The sequence below is a fragment of the Sturnira hondurensis genome, unplaced genomic scaffold (genome assembly GCF_014824575.4).
Source record: "Sturnira hondurensis isolate 20B ecotype Veracruz unplaced genomic scaffold, ASM1482457v3 Scaffold0001509, whole genome shotgun sequence".
NCBI lineage: Eukaryota > Metazoa > Chordata > Mammalia > Chiroptera > Phyllostomidae > Sturnira > Sturnira hondurensis.
Genome location: NW_028074140.1, coordinates 7,648,695 through 7,673,831, shown reverse-complemented (window position 1 = coordinate 7,673,831; position 25,137 = coordinate 7,648,695). Strand labels below are relative to the sequence as shown.

The 25,137-nt window shown below is 38.7% G+C and overlaps 1 protein-coding gene across 1 annotated transcript in view; it reads left to right on the top strand.

The window, feature by feature from the left end:
• PRR16 (proline rich 16) overlaps window positions 1-25,137 on the top strand; it is a 266,136-nt gene that overhangs the window by 171,824 nt on the left and 69,175 nt on the right. Inside the window, exon 2 of the mRNA XM_037028984.1 lies at window positions 3,237-3,993. Coding sequence (XP_036884879.1) covers window positions 3,237-3,992 — 756 coding nt within the window. The 3' untranslated portion in view covers window position 3,993. The remainder of the gene's footprint in view (window positions 1-3,236; window positions 3,994-25,137) is intronic.

The following is a 25,137-nucleotide window of genomic DNA, read 5'->3' as shown; positions in this document are numbered from 1 at the left end:
ATTAGGCCTTGTTTGTAATAAAAACAAACAAGGTGTGTGATCCTACTGAGATTATAGTCTAGAGAGGAAGCCTTATTCTGATACACTACTACTAAACCCATAGTCAAAAAATACATGAATGCTTGGAAAGAAAGGAATATGTTTCCTTGTGAATATTTAATAACTTGTCTTGACCTAAAAGGGAAATTAAAGTATGATGGGGAAGTTTTACTTTATGGGTGATGACTGAGCTAAGATTTTAGTGATTAATAAGAGTTACTAAAACAAAGAAGAGAGGTCAGAGAATTTCAAGGAGAAAAAATTAGTATGTGCAAATGTCCTGTGGCAGGAGGCAGACTAGCAATTATGAGTATCTAAAAGAGACCAGACAGGTTTAAGAACAGAAGGGAAGTGGGAAACTTATCAGAGTTTAGGATACAGAGTTATTTAGGAGTGAAAGACAGTGATGCGCTGGCTTACATGGGCTATGAAGGTTCAATTATATTTTTAAGAGATTTTTTAAGCCAGCAGGTAAATGACTATTACTGAAAAAAAGTATGTATATAAATTTATGTTAAATGAATTACATTAAAATTAAACATTTTCTAATTATTCTTAGTCATTTATAATTATTTTACTATTATTCATACTTCTGATTTCATTTATATCTATTCTATTGGTATGGTGGAAACACTCTATAATGATGTGCTACTGAACATTTTGTTCCGACCTCACATTCAGTGATACTGCATTTATCAAACTTGAAGTTGACATGGGTGGACATTTACACTGTGAAAACTGGCACACTTTTTAACTTAGGATAATCCTTGCATCCCTACAAAGCAGTTGTTAAATGCTTACCGGCACAGCACTGAGGAAAACTATACAGGACCCTAGAGACGATATTAAGAATTGACCTTTACCACAGGAGAAATGAACAGGTGTCAAAAGGTTCTAAGTGTGTTGTTGAACACATTTTTATTTTTTAAAAAATCATTGAGACTATGGCAAGAAAAGGGCGGGGGAGGTGACTCTGGGTGGCCCATATGGTAAATAATGGTGGCTCGGACTGGGATCAAAGAAAGGAAAACACAGGTGAATGGATTTAACCTATATTACAGAGCTAAAATAGAAGGCTGAGCACTGGTGGTATTAGTGTGAAACAGTCACAAGGAAGAAGTAAAATCTCCTTAGCCTCCCTAATTTCTATTTGGTGGTTATGTTTACATTTTGAGCCCAATCCTGTCGCCATGTGTCAAAGAAGCAACTTCACAACTGAACACAATTGGGCCTGAGTAGAGAGGAAGACAAAAACTACAAATGGAGCATACGAATTAAAGGGACTATCTCCATACAAAAATTAATTATTTTTCATGCAATTCATAACTTTTCCATTTTCACATATGCGTAGTAGTGCTCATGTGGCAGTCACAAGAATGAGCTCCAAGGTCTCTGACTGTGAAGCGTGGACATGACTGAGGGCCCACTGTCTTCCTCCAAAACGCAGCATTCAAGTCAAGGTCACCCTCCCACAGCTGCCCCCAGACAGTGACTGAACAGGATGGAGACTCAGGCCAGCCTGCTGTGGGAGATGCCAGATACCTTTGACGGGCAGCTTTAAATCTATGACTCCTTAATGCCCTTGGAAAATCTTTCCTATGACTGCCTTGTCTAACATGCTTCCACTCAATTGTCCTGTCTTCAGAATTACTCTCCTTCACTTGGGGTAAGACCTAAATCTCGGTCCTGTGGCTCTGCTGACCTTATGCACCATGCCTGTCTCAGCCTGTGTCTGTGGCAGGTTTTGAGTGGTGGTTGTGACTCGGGTCCCTCTCCAGGTGATAGCAGGCACCTATGGTGTAGGTTCCTGGGCCTAAGAGAATGTTCTGCCCCCTTCCCCAAGGTCAGCCAGCTTTTCCGTCTACCCTGTCCAGAGGCAGGATCCTTGCCTGTGTCCGAGAGGTTGGGGGGTGTTTATGTTTTTGGCCACTGCCCTAGTTCTTAAAGCTTTTGTTTTATCAAAGAGAAGGGTCTGGGAAATGGGTTTGTTTGTGTGCCTGTGTGCCCAAGGTAGACTCCTTCTACCTTTTTCCTGCCTTCAGTCTCCCAGGTGAGAGGCACATGGAAAAAAGACAATGAGTGAGGACAGATGACTTTGTCTGGGCTCCTAGGAATTCTAAATTGGTGTTGAAGCACACACTCTGCCTTTAATTACTCATTAAAGTCTTAGCTGGTTTTTTTTTTTATCCTCACCAAAGAATATACATGATTTGGCACAAATAACACTCTGTTTCATTACAAAATCTTTTATTACAAAGTCATAAAGCGTGTAATTCTGTAACATAACAGTATCAGACTCAAGCACAAAATATGACATTGTAAGAGAAATGGTCACATGAAAACTAAATTATTTTACCCATATTATTACCCTATCAACCACAATCAAGCAGGCCTTACTTCTGCTGGACTCTATATATTTACTGATTTTAAATGGAGAGGAAGAGGGAAACAGAGAGAGAGACAGAGACAGAGACAGAGAGAGAGAGGGATTAATGTGAGAGAGAAAACACCTACCGGTCGCCTCCTCTATGCGCCCTGCCCTGTGATCAAACCCACAACCTTGTGATGTATGGGATGATGCTCTAGCCAACTGAGCCACATGGCCAGGACTAACTGTTTTGGTTTTGTTACTGACTCTGGTGGAGGCTGCCTCTTTCCCTGTGATTTGCCACAAGTGAAACAGTTGCGTCTTATCTATTCTAATAGGGCTTGAAACTCTGTGTATTTCCATTCATTTATTTTGTAATCTTAGTTTTCTGATTGTCCAGAAAACTTATGATTGTTTGGTATTTTCTGGTACCAGATTGTCTGGTATTTTCCCATTTTTAGCATGAGATTGATGTTCTTTTGTAGCTTTCCACACGCTAAGCAAACCCCTCTCCTCTTCTTTTTAAAAATCATTTATATTTCTGCATCAGGATTTTATCTTTGATGGGTATAGTAGAATTAGGAATAAAATATGTGCGTAAATAGTGTATTATATTCTGGGCATGTGAAATCATTATGTTATCAAACCACACTCTTATGGTAGCTATTCTGTAAATCCATTGAATGAAAACATTATGCTTTAATAGAATACACAATTCAATATTTGTCAAGACTCCCATAGCAGATTACAGCTAGACAGGAAGACATTGTTTGTAGTATATTTTGCTTCGGGTCATTTTTCAACACAGTTACCTTGTCCTTTCCACCAGGTGGTTGATCAGATTGATACCCTGACCTCTGACCTCCAGCTGGAGGATGAGATGACCGACAGCTCCAAAACGGACACCCTGAACAGTAGCTCGAGTGGCACAACAGCCTCCAGCATAGAGAAGCTCAAAGTGCAGGCCAACGCACCTCTCATTAAACCCCCAGCGCACGCGTCTGCTATCCTCACGGTCCTGAGAAAGCCGAACCCCCCACCGCCTCCGCCACGGTTGACGCCTGTGAAGTGTGAAGACCCCCAAAGGCTGGTGCCAGCGGCCAATCCGGTAAAGACCAACGGCACCCTTCTGCGGAACGGAGGCTTTCCCGGAGCACCAAACAGAATTCCCAATGGAGACATCGGCTGCACACCCAGTAACAACTCGGACAAGGTGTCCCTGCGGCCTCTGATGCACAGACCTGAGAAAGACAGGTGTCCCCAGGCAGGACCTCGGGAGCGGGTTCGGTTTAATGAAAAAGTGCAGTACCATGGTTATTGTCCTGACTGCGACGCCCGGTATAACATAAAAAACCGGGAGGTCCTTTTACACAGTGAACCTGGCCAGCCACCAGGAAAGCTTCCTCAGCCAGGCCCTCCCTGCCCTCCTCCACCCCTTCACCCTCCATTTCCACTTGAAAATGGGGGGCTGGGACTCAGCCACAGTAACAGCTTCCCCCCGCTCAGACCTGCAGCCGTGCCTCCTCCCCCTGCACCGAAACCACAGAAGACGATCTTGAGGAAATCCACCACTACAACAGTGTGATGTATGCCATTTAAAAACATTTTTGTTTTATTTTAATTTTTATATTATAAACATAAAATTATAAGTAATGAGCACTTTCTACTCAAGCAATAAAAAGCCCAAATATATTAACCCTGCATTCAGCAAAGTGGCATAAAAATCACCTGGTAAGTATGCAGTACATTGTTTATATCCTGAGTATACACTACTTAAAAAGTTGTGTCATCAAAAAAACATGCAATAATGAAAAGGCTGAATATATTGGCTTTTTTTCAGTTGACTTGTGACAGTGACCTGCAGTTTCAAATTGTTTGATTTACTATAACAGATGGGATTAGATTTATTTTATTCATGCCCAACTCATCTGTGCATTAAGGACATATCAATATGATTAACTTTGACCTAAGGCTTTTTAATAAGAATTTTAACACTGAAGGACCATTTTATTATTTTTTCCGAAGATGTTTCTCATTAGTTTTGCAATATTCAATGCTGAAGACAATACTGAAAAGTTTATTTTCTATACTATAAAATTAAGATGAAATGCTCAGCTACATAGCTGTTAAAAGGTTTTGGGGGTGCAGAAATATCATATGTCAATAAACAGTAGATAACTGCAAAACCGAATGTTCCTCAGAATACAAATGAAGCAGTGGTGCATTTCGTTCCATGTTGTATTTGTCAAAGTGAGTGGGAATACACGGTGGAATAGTGTTTGGACAGTAGTAACGGGACAGTGTTTGGAGAAGATCGATCGCTGTGAATGGATACGAGATTTTCCTAAATTAAATATCATAATCAGGTCATACATGGAACTTGACACATGGTCATATTATATTTTGGTACCTCAAGGGTCCTCTACTGAACGCCTCTGACATGGCCAACCCCTTGGGTCCTTTCTCACACTCGGCCTTCCTCCAGGACACCCCGTAAGCCAGTACACTGACGCAGTGGGGCGGTTTACCTCCCACATCAGCAAGCTCTCTGCCTCCCTGAGGGAACCCCATCTAGAGGAGAATCAGAGGAGAAAATCAAGATGCTTCTGGAACAGGGTGCTTTAGCCTTAGCCTTCAGCTGATTCCACTACGAGGTGAAATGTGCCAGAGGTCTGGTATTCTATGGAAGGGAGACAAGAAACCCTTTCCACCTGGCAGCCAGGAAAAGTTCTTTTCTTCAGTCTGATTTGCTGGCTTAGGTTACATACTCACCCAAGGACCAAGTTACTTCCCAAGTACCATGGTTTGGACAGACTGATTGGATATTTTGCCCTGGAACTAGAGATGAGTTTATCTTTCCTAATACCATGATGACGGGAGCATAATGAACCATATTTTTTCATTAAGTAGGAAGAGTAGAAGGAGTCATTTTTGGTGAAAATTTGTTTATACAGCGTAATAAAGAGGACTATAATTTTTTAACTGTAAATTTAATTTGTACTGCTACAGAGAGGTTAACTATTCAGTCATATTTCTGTTGCCTTTTTCAAGGTATATCATGATAATTTGGAGTACTGTTTTTAATAACTTCCTATTAAAAGATCATAGTATATTTTAGACAGAATGACATACAATAGGATTTATTTTTTAAAGGAATAATCAAAGGAGTAAAAACAGGATGGTCATGTTCCAAATTTACTCAGAAAGACTTTTGTTCTGTGTTTGTTGGACATGAAGAGAATAAATTTAATTTTTCTGAAAGTTAAAAGACATGAGACCAATAATCAAAAAAGGCCATAGTGAAAATTGTCAGTAAAGCTTTTGTCAGGCGATGGATTTTAAAAAACATTATTAATTGCATAATCCATGTATTTAATAAATATAAGTCAGGTAAAAAATAATTGATTTATCAAATACCAAAATAATATATTCTTAACTTTGTATGCATCCACTTAGCTTGATGTAAATAAACCCAGGGTTTCGTTATTTTTATAGATTTAAATAATTACTTTCTTCCTAATATTTATTCAGTGTTAGCCCTGTGGTATTATAAATAGTCTTAGAAGACATGCAGTTTTATCCCTTCAGCTCTTCTTTCTTATACAGCCTGTTGCTCTGACCCAATAATTACCTTATAATTTCAGACACTGACCTCCTGTTGTTACCTGGGAACCAATCTGGACCTCAAAGTAGAGCTTCTTAGCAAGTACAAATCATTCAATAAGTAGATAACTTATGCAATAAAGCAAGTCAAATAAGTTGAATAATTCAACCTGGTTGAACATGGGTATTGAGCCAGATGCCTAATCACAACCTTTGAGGTTTAAATCTCTCTCTCTGCCTCAAACCTACCCCATGAAAAACTATCTTTTTAAGTACAATTAGTGACATATGTCTAAACTATAGTACCTGTTTTTATTTAACATATTTATAAGTACCTACTGACCTGGAAGTCAGAGTTAAATCCAAACCTAAAAAAAGTTACCATTATTGACCTTCTTCTCTTAATATAGTTAATAATGTAATCAAGATTAAGTGCTAGATCACAGCAGTGTGGGATTTTCTTCAGTTTATTTGGTCCATATATTACTTTCTCCCATTAATATATGGAATATATTGGGCCAATAGGTTGTTTTTCTTTTTTTGTCCAACCAATGATTTGGTAGCATTCACTGAAATTTAGCTATGTTTTCAAAATATATATTAATTTGTAAAATGTGAAAAGCAATTAACACAGAGCATCGTAATATTTATCTGGAATTTTCTGTTTAAAATGTTGTAAATGATAGTGCAGTTTTTGTAACCAGCCAACATTGCTTTCAAAATTTAAATTCTGAGCTGCAAGCTCTGCACATCATCTGTTAACTTATCATAACGTGGTATATATTTTCTATTCCTGAAGTGCCAGAGCAGAGATGCTTTCCTCAAATCACTAAAGGAAGGTTTTTTTCACACCATGCATTTGAATACTTTCAGTCACGTATAGAGTAATGCACAGAGAGCTGGCCTCCACACTCCTCTGAAAGTGATGTTTCTACACGATATAAAATGGTAATTCTTCCCATAAAAATATCCATTCTTAATGAAAAGCAGCACATATGTTTTTAAAAATGTAGTATTCATCAGTTAAATCGGAACAGGAAAGGCTTTCTCTTGTCAATGTAAACAAGTGTTGTCCCACTTGTGAGCTGGGAGGTTGTTGTATCCCTCCTGATGTAGGGCGAAAGGAAAATAAAGATCAAACAAAGTCCTCTTTTATTTCCTATTAGTTATAGCAGTTATTAAAGGAAATAAAACTTATTTTAGGCCATGCTTAAGCTAAATATAAAATATCTGCTCAAAAATACGAGGCATACAAAAAGAGAAATTTCTCATTCTTCTAATTTCACATTATCTTTATACCTCCCCTCAGTTTAATAATCGAGAAAAATGAGTCTGCTATTAACTGGTTTCATTAACATAAAAACATTGTTTGAGTTATACCTGCATCTAATTACCTAATAAATAGAGGAGTAAAGCAGTGTGCTATACAACTTTTGGGGGACAGATGAGTAGTTGAGTTGCTTTTAGCATAACCAGGAGCAGCAGCTGAAACTATGCAACACTTTTGATCTTCAGGATCTAACCACAGCTCTTTCTGGATCCACCATAAGGAAAGCCTGAATAGTCCCACATGTGGTTGCACTGGTTGTAGTGTAATCAAGTCATGACTCACTGCCTTGACTGGATTTTCTCCCCATGGAAGATATGCAAAAATGCAAATTCACGTTTGTAATTGTCCTGATTCAATTTCTTTCTCCTGACTTTCTGTGAGTAGCACATCTTTCTACAGTGTGCACTCAAATTTGTAGTAAAAGATTACATTGTAATGAACTTTAGTACATACTGATGATTTCTAAGTTAGGGAATGATGTATGAACAATAAAAATCCATACCACACAGTTAAGAAAAGTGCACAGACTCTGATGATTAATAGACCTATCAGAAAATCACATGATGTTTTCTGGGTCAATTTGACACTGTATTTAATTTTTAGACTACACAGTATGGAGTTTTAGAATTGTTCAAATTGCCTGTTTCTGAAATAATGACAATGTGATGCTACTGTTAGGACTAAGAGCAGTGTTGAACTGCAGGTATGTAGGTTGTTATTTCATTGGAACCTTGGATTTATCATTCTGGTCTTTTGGGGGAAAAAAACCCTAAAGTGTAACATAAAGAAGATTTGCAAATAAACTTCGCTTTAAAATGTAGTTAAATTAACAAAGGGTATAGCATTGTGTGAAATCCAAGGGAAAATAAGGAAGAAATACTGCTTATATTTTATAGCTTCTAGAGTGATCAAAGATAGGTAAGCGATTATTAACTGTTTTATAAAACTTAACATACATTAGAGTTTCTCTAAGTCTCACATGCATGTATAAAATAATTATTATCCTTATTTACAAGTGAAGAAATGTATCTCAGTATCATTATTTTACTGAAAGCAACCCTTTAGTAAGTGAGTTGGTTGGTATTTTAGTGATAGCCTGACTACCCATAATTTTCTCGCCACAACATCACCATTTAATTGTGTTCTTCATAGACCTGAACTTGGCAAAATTTTTCTTTTATTCTCAGATGTTATTTTGATGCTTGAAAGGGGTTCCCTAATGTTGTTTTGACATTCCTAATATGTTTGATCTCTGAAGACTATGAAAGTGATCTCAGGTAATTTAGCTACCGTCTAAAATGAATGAGCTGCTGAATAATGCAAGCCTCAGTGTTTCATGTCTTACACCAGCAGCCCCACCTTCCAGTTCTTTTCCTCTAAGTTCAAGGGCTGTTGATTATTTTCGTTTCTTCCCCTAAGGAGCTCTGATTTCATAGTATTAATGCTATTTGACCCTGAATGTGTCACTTCCATTACTGGTCTTTCATTTGTGATTTCCATCTATTTAACATTCACCCCTACAGCTAAAAAAAGAAAAAAGCAACATGTCCACTCTGTGGAAACACTAAAAGCCAGTGCATTAAAGCTGTCTCTAATGAAATAATTTCCATCCTTTTGTTATTGGACTATAGATATTTGATAATGCACTTGTCATTTCTCCTAAATATCAAAAGGAATTTGGATCAGGTAAATAAAACATTGTGTGCCCCCGAGTGGGTTAGTGTTGATGTTGACAAGACATGAAATCTAACCCTTATCAAGGGCTTACTTTATGCCAAACACTCTTATACATATTTGTCTGTGTTATTTTTTCCTCATAATATTATTTCTCTCTCATAAGAACCCAGCGTCTTAGGCCCTATTATTATTTACATTTTACAAATGAGGAAACTATGGCAGTGGAGACCTGCTGCTCAAGGTCATAGAAGCAGGAAGTAGTCAAGCCAGAGCTGCAAGATAAGTAGGAAGTCTCCACAGCCCAAGTACTTCCCAGCCTTTCAGAAATGCCTAAAACTCCATCTGCATTGTGTATAGGTTGTCTTAGAGGTGAAGGTCGTTTCATTGCAACTTGCTTGAAGAAGTTGTTGCAAGATATAAAAAAAGAGAAAAATAAGTGTACGTGTGCTTCAGTCAGGAGATATTAGTTCATGCTGAAGTGGCCAACAACCCCAGTATCTCAGAGGTATCCAGGTTATACCTGGCTCCCTCACAGTTCATCCTGAGTGCAGGATACTCTCCAGGGCAGGCGTCTCTCTGGCAGTCCCTCAGCAATACAGGCTGCACTGATTGTGTGGTACCCCCATCCGGTCAAGTGTCGTCTTCCAGGACCACCAGGCCCTCTCTGCGTCATTAGCCAAAACTAGTCATGTGGTTTTGCCTATAGTCCCACATGTCCAGAGAGAAAAGGCAGTCTACACGTGGGTGAGCACAGTCCTGACACTACTGTTTTTGGTGTGTATGTAATATGAATATCTTAGAAAATGGGTAGACCTCATTTTTAATTTCTCATATTTCCTGATGTTCATTTAATCCCACCATAAATTAGGATGCTATCATATTTTAAACAAAGATGAAGAGGAAAGAAGTGAATCCAACAACAGCCTGGCTAAAAATGTGGTAGAGGAATTTGACAGTGTTTATACCAGGAAGAGGGGTGAGCATTATGACAGCCCTTACCAACCCTGTTTGCATTCTGTGCAGGCATTATGTAATTCAGCATTTTAGAACTGCACATTAAATTTTCATTAGTCAAATGCCCATATAGAGAGATTTTTCAGTAAATTGTCTTCATAATGATAGATAATCCTAATTTGAAGACACATCTTTATTTATCCAGAATAGTCAAAGAAACATGAAAATCTACTTATAGAAATTTAGGTCACTGATGATGGAAATTATGATGTGTGAAGTTATAATATTAACTTAGAGGGCAGTATATCAAGATAAAAGCATACATTTAAGACCAGAGGCCTGGATTTGTGTCTCAATTCTCTCACCTTCTGAGTGCCTCTGGTCAAATTGCTTAATGAGGTCTGAAGCTTGCTTTAAATGAAGATAGTGGTGCCACTCTTTCCAAGCGAATAGGGCCCTTGAGTCATTTATGATTCTCCTCCCCTTATATATTCTGAGCTCCCCCAGCCCTCCTTTACATGTAAAGGGTAAGGAGAGTGAAATCAACAGAAGGATGCTGCAATTGCACAATCCCCAGATGTATATCTAGGCCGTCAGGACTGTAGGCTTCCACTCTTTCCTGGGCAGCAATGCTGAAGAGCAAGGTGGATGTGGCAACATGGATAAGCAGCTTCGGGATTCCACATGTCTGCAGCCTTCAGAGCTATTGAATGGGCAGAGTCACCAAATTATTATACCTCATGTCTTGCATATGCCAGAAATACCTCCCAAACTCTTCCTCCTGACATCCTCTTGGTTGGAGCTAAGTAGGCTATGGATGGCAGCATAGCCAATTGCTAGTTCCTTAAATTCTGTTACGTTGTTTGCGTGGGATGAAAGCCCTTTGGCTGACAGGGTGGGTCACACACACTCAGTCGTATCTTCTGCATTTAGCTGCCCAAACCTCAACTTCTGTTCATCCCATGGCTCTCTGTGGTCACAAAAATGGAAATGATGTACATTTCCCTTGCCTTATTTTGTCTGTTTTTTCACAAGTCTTAGCCCTGTACTTGTTATGCAAATTGCCTGGTTTCACACTTTTTTTTTCACTGTAGTTAAATTGATACACTTAACTGTGCTCCACTACCACCCAATTCCCTAAGGCTCTTCTCTGTTTCTACTTGAGAGAGATAATGTCTTAATGAATTCATGAATGTGCGAATACTTTACAAACTGTAAGACCTCAGACAAATGCAAATCATTGTTGTTAATTTGATATTTCTTGCCAAATTACCTATATTCCTTGTTAAGTTGGTGGTTGATTTGTATTTGCCTAGGTTAATTCAAATCCATGAAATGAGGGAAACTATTCTGGATTTCTTATAACCTACGCACTGATATAAATGCTGATTTTTGGATACATAATAGTCCTTTAAGGAACAGAGGAATGAAATTGGTTTTGGCAGTATATACTCTTAAGTCCTCACTTAACATCTTGATAGGTTCTTGGAAACTAGAACTTTAAGCAGAATGACGTACATATAATGAATGTGATATTTCCATAGGCTAATTAACATAAACAGTAGTTAAGTTCCTAGGACATATTTCTGGTCACAAAAGTGTCACTAAACTTATAAATAAAGACCCAAGGCTCTTCTCATATTAAGCATTGAAATAAATGTGAGCTATAGATACATTTCAGAAAGATGAATGCAAGGAGTGAGATCATTATTTTCCAGTTTGTTTAACTCTAGGGCAGGGTCCTCAGTGCCCAGTTCCCCAGAAGCCCGGGGAAGCAGATGGAACCCACTGTCAACAAAATGCCCTTCCACTGCAGGGTGCGCTCCCATCCGCAACCACACCCACACTCAGACTGGGTCAGTTTAGCCCGTTCACCTCACCTGCACATCTTTGGGATGTGGGAGGAAACTGAAGGACCTGGCGCCAACCTGAGCAGACACGGGGAGAATGTTCAAACTCCACACACACAGTGGCCCTAGCCAGAAGTGGTATTTTTCTTAACATTATAATGAAAGGACATTGAGCAAAAAGTTATTCAAGGACCTGCTGTACTACCTTAAGGTATCTTTGGACCTTTTCTGTAATGAATGAGATATTGATGATGCATCTAGGCTTNCTCACCTGCACATCTTTGGGATGTGGGAGGAAACTGAAGGACCTGGCGCCAACCTGAGCAGTCACAGGGAGAATGTTCAAACTCCACACACACAGTGGCCCTAGCCAGAAGTGGTATTTTTCTTAACATTATAATGAAAGGACATTGAGCAAAAAGTTATTCAAGGACCTGCTGTACTACCTTAAGGTATCTTTGAACCTTTTCTGTAATGAGTGAGATATTGATGATGCATCTAGGCTTATATAAGCAAATACAGAATTGTGTTCTATGTTATGTTTTCAGTGTCAAAATTCAAACAAAGAAGCTAATATAAGAACACAGGGTTTTTCACTACCTTCTAGACTTCATAAGAAAAGGGTGTCTAGAAGAGTGGGGAGGGGAAACAAACACCGCTAAAGATTGTGGAAAAGGATAAAATTCACTTGTGGATTCTGCGTGGGCAGCACTGTAAAAAGCAAATTTCCACCTGATCTTGGATCTTGGATCTTGGATCTTGGAAGTGGGCAGTGATGGGGGCCATGGTTTCTGGGAGTGTGGAAAACTGACCCCATGGGCTTGAGGCTCTCTTCCTCCTCCCTTGCCGGGCTGGGGGTGTGTTGCGAATTTGTAAGAGTGTGGAGTCCCTATGAAAGAGTGGTGCTACTGGTACTAACGCGAACCTGACTTCGTTTTCTCAATGGAGAGATGAAGTAGTCTGAGAGTATAATCTAAAAATGTTGGCATTGTGTGGGGCGGACACTAGAGAGCCATGGCTGAGGAATATTTTAGAACTCACGAACCGATTCCTTTGCTTATTCTAGCGTGGATCTCAAAGCTGTCTAAACATCCGAGTCATCCGATTTACACCCTGAACCAATTAGATCGAAATATCTTTATGGTGGACCTGAATATCAGTGTGTTTCTAACTTACCCAGGTAAATCTAGGTTATCAACATGATTATGAACCACTAAACAATAGCATACACAGAATGATAAATGTGGAAGTACACTATTTCATTCTAATTGCAGTATTTTGGAGTCTGTTTGCATTTTCCTCTTCCCATATGGGCAAGAGACAGGAATGTACTTAGAAATCTGTATTTGAAAGAGGTTGTGTGGAACATTAAAATCTTGTCTTGGTCAATGCAGCATTAAAAAGGTAATTCCGGAGCTAGAGATCCATGTAAGGTAAGTTTAATGTGGGGCGTATATGTCTTCTATGCGTGTATTACAATACCACTCCAAGTTTCTTTGATTCACTGGGTCAATGTCTGCTTCAAAAAGTGAAATGTGATATTAAATTGTAACGTGGACCAAAAGTTGAATTGTGTTCATTTTAACAATATTGTTGATCAGTACTGTACTTAGGTATCCATTCTTCTCAACCAATTATGAATATAGAATACTATTCTAACTCTATGACAATAATTCATTATTAGCGTTTATTCAAATTTGCTAATGGTGCATTTAAGCTAAAGTATCACATATCATATTCTGACATTGTCAGAAATCTTATATTCTTCATGGCCTCCCTCAAATTCTACTTTGTGCAGATCATGTTAATTCATTATAATAAACTCATATATACCTTGATATTTTCCACATATGCTTTAAACAAATTTTAACTATTTCATTTTTTAAAAAGTAAGTAGGCCATTTTAAGTTTACAAAAATAATTTTTATAACCTCTTCAAGATTATATTTTTATTGATTATTTTTTAATAATCTGCTTATATCTCCACATTAGCTCTAACAAAATTCAAGTTTTTCTTTATTTCCTGGTTTTTATGCTCTTTGGCTAAGGAAATAAAGTCATTTTCGACATTTAGGGCATAAGCAAACAACATAATCATGAAAGTATTCAAATTCTATGTTAAATATTAAAGATGGCCATAATTGCAAATAATTTACAGTGCTCTCTTTTGATTGTTGGTAATTACACTTAGAAACAAATATCGCCAATTAAAACGCTTGAATTAGAGCCTGTCACAAAATGATGTGGATTTTGAGAAGTTGTAAAATGGCTCAATCTAAAACAATGATCAAGTATCCCAGTGGAGAAGATCATCATGTGCCATCGATTCCTTACTGCATAACAGAAACGGCGTCTTTGAAAGAGCAATTTTATTAACACCCTTATTCAAAATTCCCATTGTATCTTTTATCATTCCCCTGTAGCAATTATGTAGCAAATTTGAGAAAATGTACTCTAATGAAAATGTATATAAAAACAGTTCCAGTCTTAGGACTAATCTCATTAAAGAATAAAAAGAGAAGAGACCATTTCATATTCATGAAAATCAAGCTGAGAGTGACTTCTATTTTATTAGTTTCGTAGTCAGAGAATGACTCAGGAGAAGAAATGCTTTGTTGCAACTCTGGAGCTCATTCAGACTAAAATGGACTCCCAGATTTTCATTTGATACTGCTTTGAACATATCACCTCCGTGCCTTTTGATGTGATGACACTGATATTCCTTGCTTTATGACTTTTATCGATTTCTAAAGAGGAAACTTGAAGTTTGGCTTTGGAAACACACTACTTGCCCTCTCTGCTTGGAACCTTGTACAGATGGCACGAGGCTTGGGCTGCAGACCTTGGCAGACCTCTGGCCAGGAGGCAGCTGTCAAAGCCCCATCCTGATTATTGGTGCTAATGCGCAGGCCACTCAGGCCAGCTCAGAAGATGCCAGGAATAGAACTTTATGTTAGATTCCATTCTTGAGTCTGTTCTTTAAAAACAAAAAACAAAAACAAAAACCCACAAAGCATTTTTTAAAGTTGTTTGACTGCTATGTCATACCACTCTTCCTGATTTTTGAAAAGAGACATTTGAGATTTTCAGGGAACTCTTTTGAGTGGTACACTTTGAAAGAGGGAGATGGAGAGAAAGTTCTAATAAACAACTATTTACTAACATTTACAAATATTATATGCAGTGTTGGGAATTCTACTGATGCTATTTTATGTAATCCTTATAACAACTCCTGTCAAAGAAAAGTAGCACTAGATGGGTTAAACAGGTAAGAATGACTTTATTCAAGACTTTTGTAATAGGGGTAAAGACTTGGAATAAGAAAAAAAAAGATTGAACTCAACTCACGTGAAACAAAAGGCAGCAGTTTCTTTCTGTGGCGATCTAGTAAAAGGCCTTCAGCTGGGAATCAGCGGCTGTGTTTGCTAACTGGTGCTTGTGGAAGTTAGGATCCTCCCCTCCCTCAGAGATTGGCAGATAGGGGCAGAGAACCCTCTTTCTCGATGATTACGTGTCAAAGGAAGACGGCTAGAGAAGGACATTCCTAGGTAATAAAAGGGGATGGGGAGGCTGAGAGATTTATACCTCAAAGGGCAGAGAAAACAATTATAATTGAGCATTTCTTAAATTTATAAGAAAAGGGAAGTCAGAGGCCTATAGTCAGGAAGAATTCTGCCTCAAGTTCAGTTGAGCTTGAGGGGAATGGAAAGGCTGCCGCGATCACCTTTAAGGTAAGTCTATTCCCCTTGTTACCGAGAGACCGAGGCACAGAGAGGTTAAGTTTACTTGCCCTAGGCCTCCCAGCTAAAAGTGACCGAGCTGTGACTTGACCATTAACTCTGATCTGCTCTGAAACCTGCGAACTTCCCAATAAGCTTCAGCCTTGTGAAATTCCCTGGCAAGCAGAGAACACCGGCTGCGCGGAAGATGCAGCGTGAGTTCCTGATTATTTTCCTAAAGCTTTTGTTACGGAACAGAAGGAGTTCGTCTGCCCAGTGCTAGCGGAGCCAACCATAGACACTGAGAATGGCAGTGGAGAAATATTGGCTATTTTATTAGAGTGCCATCCAGGAGAATGGGAAGCTCGTGTTCGTGAGCCCTAACTCTTTCACGGCATGTAGGTTACAGGTTATATAGGGGGGGTTCTGTAGTGTTGGGAGCTGATTGGTTGGAGTTAAGGTTAGGGTTTCTTCAGAACTTGCGGACAGCTCTGAAGTCTTTTCCAGGGTCCTTCTGTCCAGTTTCATTGGAAAGTAGCCAGGGGGATCATTCCACCTTAGGGCTCAGAAGATAAAACATGTTAGGTCAAGATGTTACCTTTGGCCTGCCAGCGTCCTGGACCTTGTGGCCCTGTGGTCAGGTCTGGGCCACTGTCTTCTGTTGCCCAGGGGGTTGCTGATTATAGGGGAGGTGGAAAGGCCAAGTCTCTGAGCAGACAGAGATTTCTAAAGCTAGAAACAGGATTTAAAATTAAATTTAACCAAACATAAGGACACTATGTTTCACTTCCCAGCTCCTTTAGGGAAAAGATGACCCTTGAAAGGGTTTTATTCACTTAAAAATATTGTATGCTACATGTTATATAGTTTTTGACAGCTTAATATTTCACTGACTTAACAGCAGATGTTACTTTTTTTTCAAGAACCATCTAACCTGCCTGCCTGTTAGTGTTTCTTATTTCTAATAAAGGCTTCAAATGATTCTCTTGGGATATTTGTGAAATAGCTTTAGGAAAATTTTAGTTCCCTCTTAAGTGAAAATTGTTTGTAGTACTTACGAGTTAAGCAGCATTTTTTGGTAGGAGAAGAAGAAAAGAAAGTCAAGGATTTCATTAGAATCCTAAGAGAAACAAGGTATGGACAAGTTGTCAAGGGCTCTGAAGGATAAGGGACCATTCTGCTGCATATCAGAATTAAGCTTGTCAGCTGAAAAAGTACCAGGAGTCTCAGATTCACGTGGTGGGTTATAACCCATGGTTCAGGGGACTGGAGTCTTCTTCCCAATTGGCCACTGGTTTCTAAAAATGGAAGGCAATGTCTGTTTCTTTGTACAGAATCAGCATTCATAAAAGTATTTAATATTTTTCACTTTAATATTAGTCTTGATTTTTAATGCGTCAAGTGACAGTCATCTATGTGTTGGGGGTTTCTTATAGCACTAAAATATCTTTAAAATATCTAAAATATCTTTTATACCCAGTAAAACCTCTGGAATTTAGCAACTGCCTTTCCCTCTTCCAGTCCTGCATTTACTATAATAAAAGTGGTTAATGTTCGTTCTTTCTCAGTTTTGATCTTAAGATATGTGAAAGACAAAAGACAAAAATTATTATGATAATAAATGCACCAGAAGCTCAGAAAATGCCAGTCAAGTGCTCTAATCATGTCTGTCTATCTCAGTTTCTTAATAGAGTGGTGATTGCTTGCTTTTCTTCTGTCAAAAGGGTCATTTTCTTTCATGACAATACCAATGAGCTCCTGGTTGGACTTTAATTGTCAGAAAATGCTTTTTTAAAGATACCTTGCATGAAATTTCATTAAACATCTTTATTTGAATATGCCATTGTTTTGGTAAACCACAGACAGGAAAAGCTGAAAGTACTGTTATTATTATTGAGGAAATAAAATGGAAAGTGGATAGGAGACAGCTGTGATTTTATGAGGTACAAGAAGCTATTGCCAAGGACTGTAAACACTAGGAGAAAGATTACTGTGTGTTGTATTAAGAATGTCTGTTTCATAAGGTGAGCAGAATTACAGTCTATGTATATGCACAGCTTCACTTTTTAAGTGAGGCAAAATAAAAAGCATAACTAAAGAAGGTGCATAGGCATTATCAAACACGTTTAGTTTAGTTGGTATCCTCATGCCATTCTTAACTGATCGTATGCAGATGACGCCAATACTTGCATTAGATTTTTGAGAGAAGAATTGTATCATTGTCCAAAATAGCTCTTGTATTTATTTTTATTCTTTGTCATTTCTTTAAAAATCCTTATAATTATATCCAATTTGTATACAATAATCTTTTTCTGGAAAAATTTATAGTGAAAAGAAACATTTTTATTACTTTGTCCACGAGTCACATATGGTCATTTTTCAGAGACTGGTCGCATCACTCATTACATTTTTCTCCCTATAGGTCCCATGAATCATGTGACGCTTTTGCCTGGTTGAGTCCTTGTCGTTCTTTGGTTCTTAGTCCATCCATCCCAATGCCATCCCTCCAAGGGGCCTGTTGCAGATATCGCTCTTCCTCTGCCATCTGTTATTCTCTTATGATACATGGACTGTCCTAGTGTAACCTCTCAGTGTGTAGTTAAATACCTGTGTGATTCCCTTATGCAAACCGTATATCAAGAACCTGCCACTCACCAGACACTGTTCTGAGCTTGGGGGAAATAGCAGTAAACTAATAGATAAGTTCCAGCCCCAGTGGAATCTGTATTCTGATGAGTGGAGGAAGAAGGTCACATGTATAGCATAAGTATCAATAGATTTTTTTTTAATTAGGACTGACCGAGGAGTAGGTCTTCTACCTTGAAAGGATTATTAGAGCAGGATACTGATAAGACGTTTGATCAGAGAATGGAGTAAGAAAAGGGAACAAGGTCTGGCATTATCTGGGGAAGGGTATTTCAAGCAAAAGGAACAACATGTAAATCCCTAGAGCCAGCTTGGACTGTTAGGTCATAAGTGAGGCCAGGATGCTGAAGCAGAGCGAGGAACCAGGAGTGGGCAGAGTTGAGGTTGTGATAAGGTTATAACTACTTGGTGACTGTCACTCATCTTAAGGTCGGTGATCTCCTTGGGGGTTGCACATTTGAGCGATGTGTATTTTTATTCCCAAGACAGCTCAGAATCTGGCATATACCAGGTCTTTAAAAAATATTTCTTGAATTAAAAAGAAAAAAAGCATGGCTAAGATGCAAGGGTAGTGCCGTTCAGATGTTAGGTCAATCAAAGCAGAACAAACAAAATGGACCAGAATGTTGAGGGGCCTCTAGCAGTTGGATGTGGCCCAAAGGGAGGTTAGGCCATGAGGTATTGCAAGAAGCAAGAGAGAAGTGAGCTTGGTGCCAGACCATCGAGAGCTCTGAGCACCACCAGGAAGAGCTAGGAATACATTCTATAGATAAATACGAAGTTAATGGCAGGATATAATGGAATCAGGCTTTAACTTTGGCAGTTAGTCTGCTGGTGTGTGGAAAGTAAGGATGTAGGCAGAGGGAGGGGTCATATATGCACATATATAAACGTGGTAGAATCTACAGGATTTTAAATATATATATATATATTTGGGTTTAGGGAAAGTAGTCTTTGTGGCACCCCATTGTTTGCTTAGGGACCTGATGACAGTGAGTCTGTCAGAGCAGGAAGATCATTTTCTGTGAACAAGGGACAGTATTATCATTTGTTGTTTGAACTCTTACTTGTATGTCTGCTTGAACAGATTTTAAAAAATAGGAAGGAGACTGTGTGTTGTATCACTCCATCATCAATTGATTTTGGTGTGATGAGCGTGCATATAATTATTTGTTAAATATTTTTTTAGGATTTTACATATCAACACATTTTTTAGATGAACATTATAAGCTTGAGAAAAGGGGGTGAGGGGAGTACTGTGTGGTTGAAGTGGCATCTAATTTCCTCTCAGTTTTTCGCAGGAGTAAACATATGATTACAGTAGAGAGTGTTAGCACAGAAAAGTGAAAGGAATTAACAGTTATCTCTGCCATGTTATCCGTGAAACAAGATAGTATAAAAGTCCCCAAGTTCATTCAAGGGTATATGGCAAATCTTGAAAAAAATGAATTTAGACATGTTGCATTACTTATGATAAAAAATTGAAACCACAATGTAGTTTTCTCAAATTGTTGATGGTATGTAAAAAGGACCAAACACTTATTTTCCTAAAGAGGATGATTTTCATCAGCAGCCTCTATTAAAACATCACTTAATTCTCTAGGCTATTCTAATTAATCACAATGAACATTTAGTTGAAATTATTCTGTCTGATTTTTAAAATAAGTCCCTACTCATGCCTAATATCTCTCTTCTGGGGAATTTGTCTTGATATGTAGGTCATTTCTCCAAAATTATAATGTCACTGTGTTGTAGTCTGCATACCAATGAAGTGAAAAAGAACTATGAAATTTAAATGTCCATTATTATGTTTTCTTTGTAACATCATGTAACTAATGAGTAGCTATCACATCTCTTGTACCTAAAAGCACCGTGTTATTTTGTCTTCCATCACACAATTAAGAGGATTGTACAATGCACTGGAAATGTATCGTATATACACAGTACCAGTCATTCAGTTGCCTGAAACTTCCACTGTTCTGACAACCTCACAGCTTTTCAACAAACATTAATCCAATAAACGTAAAGCCTGACCTACGGTGTTTCAAGCACTAGAGAAACAAGACCAAATTATGGTTCTGTCCTTCAGAGGTTATGTTTAAAATATGTCATTTTAGTATTCAATACTAATTCAGTACTTACATTTCAAAATTGTCAATATTTTCTTAAAAGTAGAGATAAATAAAGCCACTTAAGAGTTTCTATCAGTTGAAAGCTTATCTTTCAGATAAAGGATTAAAAAAACTTCTTGCATTTGTAATATTTTTATTCATATTTTTAGCATCAGTTTATTTTTTATCATCATTTACTTTCTACTTATAAATATAGGTTTCAATGTAGTATTTCTCCTCATCACTTTGGGCAGGACATTAGTCAATGCCTTTTGTAGGCCTGAGGGGAAATATCTCTTTTCCAATCTTTCTCCTTTAACCATATTTGAGTCTTGTGAGCAGAAAATTAAATGTAGAAACTTTATAATCAAAAATATCTTGAGACCCAGACTTCTGGACAAGATGGAGATGTAGGTAGACACACCATGCCTCCTTGCACAACCAAGAGAAGGACAACAACAAATTTAAAAACAAAAACAATAAGAAGTGCCAGAAAATCAAACTGTGTGGAAGTCCAACAATTAAAGAGTTAAAGAAGAAACATTCATCCATACTGGTAGGAGGGGCGGAGACAGGCGAGCAGAGAGAAATCATGGCAGGGTGATAGATTTCGGACTGGAGATTCCCATATTCACATGCCTATAAACTGGGAGGAACAACTGGGGAGGGAGTGAGACAGACCACGAAACCCAGGGTTCTAGTACTAGGAAATAAAGCTTCAAAATGTCTGACTGAAAAAACCTGTGGGGGTTGAGGCAGCAGCAGCAGAATCTCCCAGTCTCACAGGAGAGTTCATTGGAGACCCACAGGGTCCTACAAGGTAGACAAACCCACCCACCCGGGAATCAGCACCAGAAGGTGCTGTGGGTAGCTGGGGAAGTGACTGAAAACTGGCAGAGAGCAGAGCAAGCACCATTGTTCCTTCTCGGACCCCTGTGCCACATACAGCGTCACAACACAGCAAACTGGGTTGCCCAGCCCTGGTGAACACCTAAGGCTCTGCCCCTTGTTACTTAGGTAACAAGTGCATGAGACAAACAGAAAAGAAATGGCTTAAATGAAAGAACAGATCACAGCTGCAGAAAAAATACAACTAAGTGACAAAGACATAGCCAGCCTATCAGATGCACAGTTCAAAACACTTGTAATCAGGATGCTCACAGAATTGGTTGAGTATGGTTGCAAAATAGAGGGAAAAAATGAAGGCCATGAGAAGTGAAATAAAGGAAAATGGACAGGGAATCAACAGTGAAGGGAAGGAAACTGGGACTCTAATAAACAGTTTGGACCAGAAGGAAGAAATAAACAGCCAACCAGAACAGAATAAAAAACACGAATTCAAAAAAATGAGGAGAGGCTTAGGAACCTCCAGGACATCTTTAAACATCCCAACATCCGAATCATAGGGGTACCAGAAGGTGAAGAGGAAAAGCAAGAAATAGAAAACTTATTTGAACAAATAATGAAGCAGAACTTCCCCAATCTGGTAAAGGAAATAGACTTCCAGGAAGTCCAGGAAGCTCAGAGAGTCCCAAAGAAGTTGGACCCAAGAAAGCACACACCAAGACACATCATAATTACATTACCCAAGATTATAGAGGAGAGACCCTTAAAAGCAGCAAGAAACAGTGAGACAGTTACCTACAAAGGAGTTTCCACAAGAGTATAAACTAATTTCTCAAAAGAAACATGAAAGGCAAGGACCTACACCCAACGTTACTCTACCCAGTAAAGCTTTCATTTAGAATGGAAGGGCAGATGAAGTGCTTCCCAGATAAGGTCGTTTTAAAAGAGTTCATCATCACCAAACCCTTATTATATGAAATATTAAAATGACTTATCTAAGAAAAAGAAGACCAAAACTATGAACAGTAAAATGGCAACAGATTCACAGTTATTAACAACCATACCTAAAAACAACATAAACAAACTAAACAAACAACTAGAACAGGAACAAAATCGCAGAAATTGAAATCATGTAGAGTGTTATCAGCAGGGAAGGCGAGGGAGACAAAAGGGGAAAAGGTATAGGGAATAACTAGCATAAATGGTAGGTAGAAAATAGGTGGGGGAGGGGTGTAAATAGTATAGGAAATGGGGAAGCCAAAGAACTTACATGTAAGACCCATGGACATGAACTAAAGCGGGGGGAATGCAAGTAGGAGGGGATATGCAGGGTGGAGAGAAATAAAGGGGGGGGGATGTGACAACTGTAATAGCATAATCAATAAAATATATTTACAAAAATATCTTGAGACTCCAGCTGCCACTAACTCCAGCTGCAGCATCTCCACCAGCCTTCTGGGAACCCCTGTCATGCTCCCGTGTACCCGTCACTGACACTATAGGTGTCAGCACCTGCTGTCCTCCCGTGGAACCCTCTGGCTGCGGCATCTCCTTCTCCTACCCAATTGTGAGCTGCTTCACTGTAGGAATTATTTTTACTTTTATCCGTGCTCAAGGTCCTAAGAAAAATATGAGTAAAATTAGTGTTCTATTTTTTTTCTTGAATGAGTACCATAGTGAGAAGGCAGAGGAATGCCTGTCCTGTGAGGAAGGGAGGGAGCAAGCTGCAGCATTTCCTGAACTCAGACTCCGAGACAGGAGCTCTGTGGGTAGGATCTAGTAATACCAGCCTTTTGAAGTTGGGGGTAGGGGGAGAGGAGGGTTATTAAGATAAACACATATTTGTACTTAGCACCAAACTGATTCATTTTATGTAAGTACAAGGAGGGGAACAGAAGGGCTTAACTGTTTACAGGCCATTTGGAGGGTGGGGGACAGTAATGTCTGCACAACTGTCCTCAGTACTCTACATTTTCCTGATCTTCTAAAAAGTTGTGTAAGAATGATACAAGTCAACAAACTGCAAACTGCCCAAAACCAGAATTCCACCATTGTCCCCTGGGTCTTGGCAAACACCAATGGCATTCCAGTGGGCTAAGGCAGCTGTCGTTCTCATAACTTGCTATTTTAATTCTTTTGTCTTAACAGTTCTTACTCTGATATGTGCAGTTGTTTGTAGTTTAATATGTTTTAATAGTTGACAATGGCTTGGGCTAGGCAGAAAATAAAGGAGGCCTTGCTGTTGGGTTTAGTCCTTTGGGATGTAGGCTAATGGAGAGGTTGTGTCTGTTGCCCTTTCTAACTGACTTGTCCACTCCTTGTGGGGAGGAAGCATTCTGTGCCAAGTTCTTGTACAACAGGGATGAACTGTAGATTCATTTAGAGGACCCCTTTGAGAGAGTCTCCATGGCTCACTGCCTGGCCCTTCTACCCACCTGTGCAGGAGCCTTGTTGCCGTAGTTTAGAGGCGAGCAGCAAATTATCTCTGCCGTTTTCCACATTGGCCCTCTAAACAGTTCTTCCCATTGTTGTAAGTAGGACACCTGCCCATCAAGCAACTGCAATCCCTCTGTAGCCCCAGAACACCCCTGATATGTCTCCTAACCAAAATCACCAAAGCGTCTTATTGTTGAATAAGGAACGTCCCGTCCTTGAAATTGTCACCTTCCTTGATTTCTAAGACTTCATCCATGATTCATACAGTTGTCTTCCTTCTTTCTTACCTGAGTTTTCTTTTTCTTGCCAAATGTATCTACACCTCCAAGATTCTGTACTTGCCTGCCTTTGCTTCATATGTTTCATGCTTTACCAGGATGATCCCTTGCAGGCCCAAGGCTTCAAGTTCATTTATGAGCTGGGGACTCCCACATTGTTGTCCTCAGAAAAATACTCTCTTGAAAGTTCCAAATGTGTGTTTACCTTCCTGTTGTATAAGCTACAACTGGAATATAAACCCAGGACGTCCAAGACAGAATTCAGTCTCCTCCCTAAAACCTGTACTGTTATTTTTCTTGGAAACATCTCACCTCCACCACCCTGCAAACACCCATATTTTTAAAGATTTTATTTATTTATCTTTAGAAGAGAAGTGAAGGAGAGAGGGAGAGAAATATCAATGTATGGTTGCCTCTCCTGCGTCCCCTGCTGGGAACTGGCCTGCAACCCCGGCATGTGCCCTGACTGGGAATCGAACCACGATCCTTTGGTTCACAGGCCCACGCTCAATCCACTGAGCTATACCAGGCAGGCCCAAACACCCATTATAATGAGCCACAAGAACACTACTTACACACTTTGAGTAGTTCCTTTATATGTAAAATGAATATAATATTTGCCTTGCAGAATTGCTATGAAGACACATAATTGATTTCACAACTGCTATTTTTTAATTGTTAAATATTTCATGTAGTTAAAGAAAACTAAGATTTGAAATTCAATTCATGTTAAAATATGGAGGCACAGAAAGAATAAATTGACTGGGAGAGTCTTTCATAAGTTCATTTCAATAATCATTAAGGGAACTTTTAACTATGTAAAATGGAGGAAGTTCCTTAATTTGGCAAACAAGAAATAATATAGAGAAAAGCTGAAAATTCTTAAAATGTCCCAAAACAAGCTTGGTTAAGTAAACTATGCAATATCTAGTCAGTGTAATATTAAGTATTATTGAAAGTTGTGGGTTTGTGTTATAATTTAACAGCACATGAAGAAATTATAATATAGAATCACATATATTGTTTGGTCAAGTTATGCATCCAAGAGCATTGCATAGAAATAAATTTCAAATTATGTATTGCGACTATATATGAAAGCTGAGCTAACTTTTAAAAAATATTTACCATCATGTTTTTATAATTTAGAAAACCAAATCAAACTGGTAAAGCAGCAGTTCCTGATATAAAGAAAATGCCAGTGTAAGTATTTAAACAAGGTACAATATTTTGAAGTACTGACAACAGAAACCTTTTTCCCAAATGATTTTTTTCTACAGGAA